The sequence below is a fragment of the Amaranthus tricolor genome, chromosome 17, assembly GCF_026212465.1.
Source record: "Amaranthus tricolor cultivar Red isolate AtriRed21 chromosome 17, ASM2621246v1, whole genome shotgun sequence".
In the NCBI taxonomy this organism is placed as follows: domain Eukaryota; kingdom Viridiplantae; phylum Streptophyta; class Magnoliopsida; order Caryophyllales; family Amaranthaceae; genus Amaranthus; species Amaranthus tricolor.
In genome coordinates, this window is record NC_080063.1 from 5,876,462 (window position 1) to 5,881,186 (window position 4,725).

The 4,725-nt window shown below is 34.4% G+C and overlaps 1 protein-coding gene across 1 annotated transcript; it reads right to left on the reverse strand.

The window, feature by feature from the left end:
• Positions 1–601: 601 nt before the first annotated feature.
• LOC130804680 (uncharacterized) lies at positions 602–1,783 on the reverse strand. The gene is made up of 3 exons (XM_057669212.1): positions 1,405–1,783; positions 1,130–1,312; positions 602–1,027 (listed from the first exon to the last, which is right to left on the reverse strand). The coding sequence occupies exons 1-3, from the start codon at positions 1,763–1,765 to the stop codon at positions 708–710; spliced, it is 864 nt and encodes a 287-aa protein (XP_057525195.1). The 5' UTR covers positions 1,766–1,783; the 3' UTR covers positions 602–707.
• Positions 1,784–4,725: the final 2,942 nt, after the last annotated feature.

Sequence of the window (4,725 nt, forward strand, 5' to 3'; positions counted from 1 at the left end):
TAAGAAAAAATCTTAGTCGCGTGGTCATACGCTTCTAATATGTTATGTACACCTATTGCTAATTCCCAAGTTGCATCAGCTATGAAACTATCTGTATACTCACTATATATTTGTGTTATTACTGGGCGATAAGCAATCGCCTTTCTTAATAAATCGTTGGTTGAGCCCCAACGTGTAGGAGTATCTAATGACCAATACACTTTTTTAAGTTGGTATTGGTCACATAATTGTTTATATCTTCTTTTTATCTTTCCGGTCCTAAGCCATTTCACTATATCCCTAATTGGTTCTAATAATTCACTTAATTGTTTTATGCCTACTTGACAAGATAAGTTAACTATATGCGCACAACAACGTATGTGTAATAAGCTACCCCCAAGGATTAAACTAAAGGCAGGTTCGTTAAACAAAAGTTCTATACATTTAATGTTTGCGGTTGCATTATCAGTTGAACAACAAAATATTTTATCTAATAAGTTCCATTCTCTACATATCTCTACTAATCTATATTTTATGTTTTCACCGGTATGTCTTTCTGGCATTGTCTCAAAAGCAATTATTCTTTTTTGAATAATCCAATTTCGATCTATCCAGTGTGCTGTTACACAATTATAAGGTTCTAAATGTGGGGGAGCAGACCAAATGTCAGTTGTTATGCTAACCCTACCATTAAACGATTTAAACATTTCAACTAATTCATAGCGCATTCATTCGTATAATTTAATTGTGCGTCTTTTAAGAGTGCTCCTAGGGATTGCTCTATATTGTGGTTGCAATTGTTGTCTAGTGAGACGCTCGTATGCCCTACTTTCACCGTGGTTAAAAGGCAATTCATCACAAATTACATACCTAGAAAATTCATCAATCATGTCATTACGATTATATCTAAAAGGCATACCTGTGTTGGGAATGTCCCATTGTGTCTGTCGGCTTCCACTTGTGGTCCCGCTGCCGCTTGCTGCATGAGTTTCTTTTGTGATTCCATGCTTCTTTGCCAAATGTTTGTTAAAAGATCCCGTTCCACCACCTAACACGTATTCACAAAACACAGTAAATAAATGTTTATAAAATATGAATATATAATGTATGAATGTATTATGTATGTATAAAAAACTTAAAAAGTATTTACCTCTGGTGAAACTGTATGAAACTAAGGGCTTTACTCCTTGACTTTCACAAATTTGACAAGTGCATAAGAAAATATCTGGATTCTCGGTTGGTTCTTTTGTGAAATACGACCACACATGTGAAACAGCTCTACCACTAGGAGGTGGCATTGCCGGAAAAGGTTGTCTTACTGGTTCATCTTCATCTAAATAAATAATTTAAAATTATAAAACTAAAATTAAATAAATAAATAATTTAAAGTTTAATTAATTTGAAGAATAAAATTATAAAACTAACCGATAGTTTGAAAATTGACTCGTTTACCACGAGCTTGTCTTTGTTGTTGTTGTTCTCCTTGTTCTTCATGTGATCTTGTTGATGACTGTCGAGATATATTTATCCCAATTGGGGTCGTTGGTTCCTCTTCTTGTTCTTCTTCTTCATCAATTAGTATTTCTCTTTCCATTTCTTCTGCATAATTATGTAGCTCCGGGTCGTACCCTTCCGGATAATTATGTTCATAATTATAATTACTAATGGAGGGTGTTGTTGATACCGACGGAGTAGAAGTGGCCTTTCTTTTGGACGAACTGGAACCTCCCAATGATTTTGCCACTTTAGTAACTTTTTTTGTGGCTTTTTTCAAAAATGAAGACATGATTGATAATATTGAAGTAATAATAGAAATATAGAATTAAGAAATAAATAAATAATTAATTATCTAACTAACTAAATTAAGATATAATTAAAAGACTAATTATTTAATTAAGAGAATAATTGCGTAATTAAAGAATTAAGTAGAGAGAGTAGGAGAAGAGATGAGTTGTGAATGAAAATGATTGAAAGTGATGAGTATATATAGAGTATATCCCAACGGCTATAAACGGTAACAAACGGCTAGTTTTTTGGCGAACCGGTTCCATGGAACCGGTGGGCCGGTTCAACCGGACCGGTCCCGGTTCCGGTTCCGGTTCCGGTTCCACGGAACCGTTGAGCCGGTTCAACCGAACCGGTTCCGGTTCCGGTTCCAGAACCGGTTCCATGGAACCGTTGGACCGGTTCTCCCGGACCGGTTCCGGTTCCAAACCGCGGGTTTTTTTACCCGGTTCACGACGGTTTTTTCCGGCGGTTTCACGGTTCCGGCAATTTTTTTCCGGCGGTTTCACGGTTTCGCGGTTCGGGGCGGTTCGGAACCTGTCGCAAACGGTTCCGGTTCCAGATCCGGTTCCAAGCGGTTCGGGACCGGTTCGGTTCCGGGTAACCCGCCCCGTGGCCATGCCTACATACATACATACATACATATATATATATTGGTGATGAACTAGATATTAAAAATTTTAATGCAGTTAAAAAGATTAACTTGCAGGATACCATACAAAGTATTGAGGATGAAGGAAAACAGGTTGTTAACGTTGAAGACTCACAGTCTGATCTTGAGACCCAACCTCAAGAACTTGAGATAGTTTCTGAACATACGGCTTCAGAAACACCAATTAGAAATTCCTCAAATGAAGTAAGTATAAGTTATTTGAATGAAAACACACCATCCATACTACGAAGAAGAATTAGAAAGTCATATCAACATCCTCCAGAAAACATTATAAGTGATCCAAACAAAGGTACGCAAACTCGATCCTCTCTTAAAAATCTATGTGCATTTTCTGCTTTTGTTTCTCTTGTAGAACCTAAAGATGTTAAAGAAACAGTACAAGAACCAGAGTGGATCATTGCAATGCAAAACTAATTAAATTAATTCGAAAGGAACAAAGTTTGGGATCTAGTTGAAAGACCTCCAGATCGTACCATCATTGGAACAAGATGGGTCTTTCGTAATAAACTCAATGAGGATGGAGACATTGTAAGGAATAAAGCAAGACTGGTAGCTCAACGCTATAATCAAGAAGAAGGTATAGATTATGATGAAACTTTCGCACCAGTTGCAAGGTTAGAATCTATTCGTATTATGCTTCCTTTTGCTTCGTACATGAATATTAAACAATATCAAATGGATGTTAAATGTGCATTCTTAAATAAATACTTGCAAGAGGAAGTATATGTTAAACAATCACCCGTCTTTGAAAATTCTGATCTACCTAATCATGTGTTCAAACTAAATAAAGCGTTATATGGCTTGAAACAAGCTCCAAGAGCTTGGTATGACAGATTTAGCTCACATCTACTTGAAAATGAATTTCAACAAGGTAAAATTGATAATACACTTTTCATTAAAACTAAAGGAAAAGATATTCTAGTTGTTCAAGTATATGTTGATGATATATTGTTTGGAGCTACTGATGATTCTTTGTGCAAGGAATTTTCTAAGATTATGTGCAAACAGTTTGAAATGAGCATGATGGGAGACTTAACATTCTTTCTTGGACTAAAAATAAAACAAAAGAAAGATGGCATATTTATTTGTCAAAGTAAATATGTTAAAGATTTGTTAAAGAAGTACAATATGGATCAATGTAAAGAGATGAATACACCTATGAGTACAACACTAAGTCTAGATCAAGATATAAATGGTAAAAGTGTTGATCAAAAGACTTATAGAGGTATGATTGGTTCTTTATTTTATTAACTGCTAGTCGTCCTGATATCATGTTTAGTGTTTGGTTATGTGCTTGTTTTCAAGCTAACCCAAAAGAATCTCACTTAACAGCAGTTAAGAGAATCTTTAGATATTTATATGGGACTAAAGACTTTGGTCTATGGTACCCTAGTTGTGGAAATTTTAGTTTGATTTGTTTTTCAGATGCTGATTATGCTGGATACAAAGTTGATAGAAAAAGAACCTCAGGATCATGTCAATTTTTAGGAAATTCATTGATCTCGTGGTATTCTAGAAAGCAAAATTCAGTTGCTTTATCTACAGCTGAAGTTGAATACATAGCTGCCGGTGCATGTTGCTCTCAAATTTTATGGATTCCTCAACAACTTAGAGACCTTGGAATTGATTTGAAAGGCATACCAATAAGATGTGATAATACAAGTGCAATTTGTATTATAAAGAATCCTGTGCAACATTCTCGTACTAAACACATTGAGGTACGTCACCATTTTATAAGAGATCATGTTGAAAAAGGTAATATTTCTTTATCTTTTATATCTACTGAAAATCAATTAGCGGATATATTTACAAAACCTTTAAGTGCTGATCGTTTTGCTTATATACGTATGGAACTTGGCATGCTAAATGATGTTGCATGAATTAAGGGGGAGTAATGGCATATTAGAAAAGGGATTGAGACGTTAATTACTTAAGCACTAAGTATGTATTAAGGGGGAGCATTATATTTACATATTTGATTGACATTATATGTGTGTATTATGCATGAATTAAGAATTGAAAATTTAATTTAAATTTCTTAAAAATTATTCGTTTTATAAAAATGGGATTTATAATTAAATGCCTTTAATTAATAATGGATATTTAATTATTTTAAAACAAAATTGTTTGTTTAAATTATTTGTGAACATCATCAATGCATTAAAAACATGTTCATGATTTTGGTTAAAATCCAATTAATCTCATAATTGCATTTCCATTTGTTCACGATTAAAAACCCAAATCAAACACTTGTTCACTTTGATGAACAAACCGGTCAAGCTCCACAC

Coding starts and splice junctions, on each gene's coding strand:
- LOC130804680 (XM_057669212.1), bottom strand. CDS start 1,765: ATGTCTTCATTTTTGAAAAAAGCCACAAAAAAAGTTACTAAAGTGGCA. Junction 1,313..1,404: donor AGTCAATTTTCAAACTATCG/GTTAGTTTTATA, acceptor TTATTTATTTAG/ATGAAGATGAACCAGTAAGA. Junction 1,028..1,129: donor TTCATACAGTTTCACCAGAG/GTAAATACTTTT, acceptor AATACGTGTTAG/GTGGTGGAACGGGATCTTTT.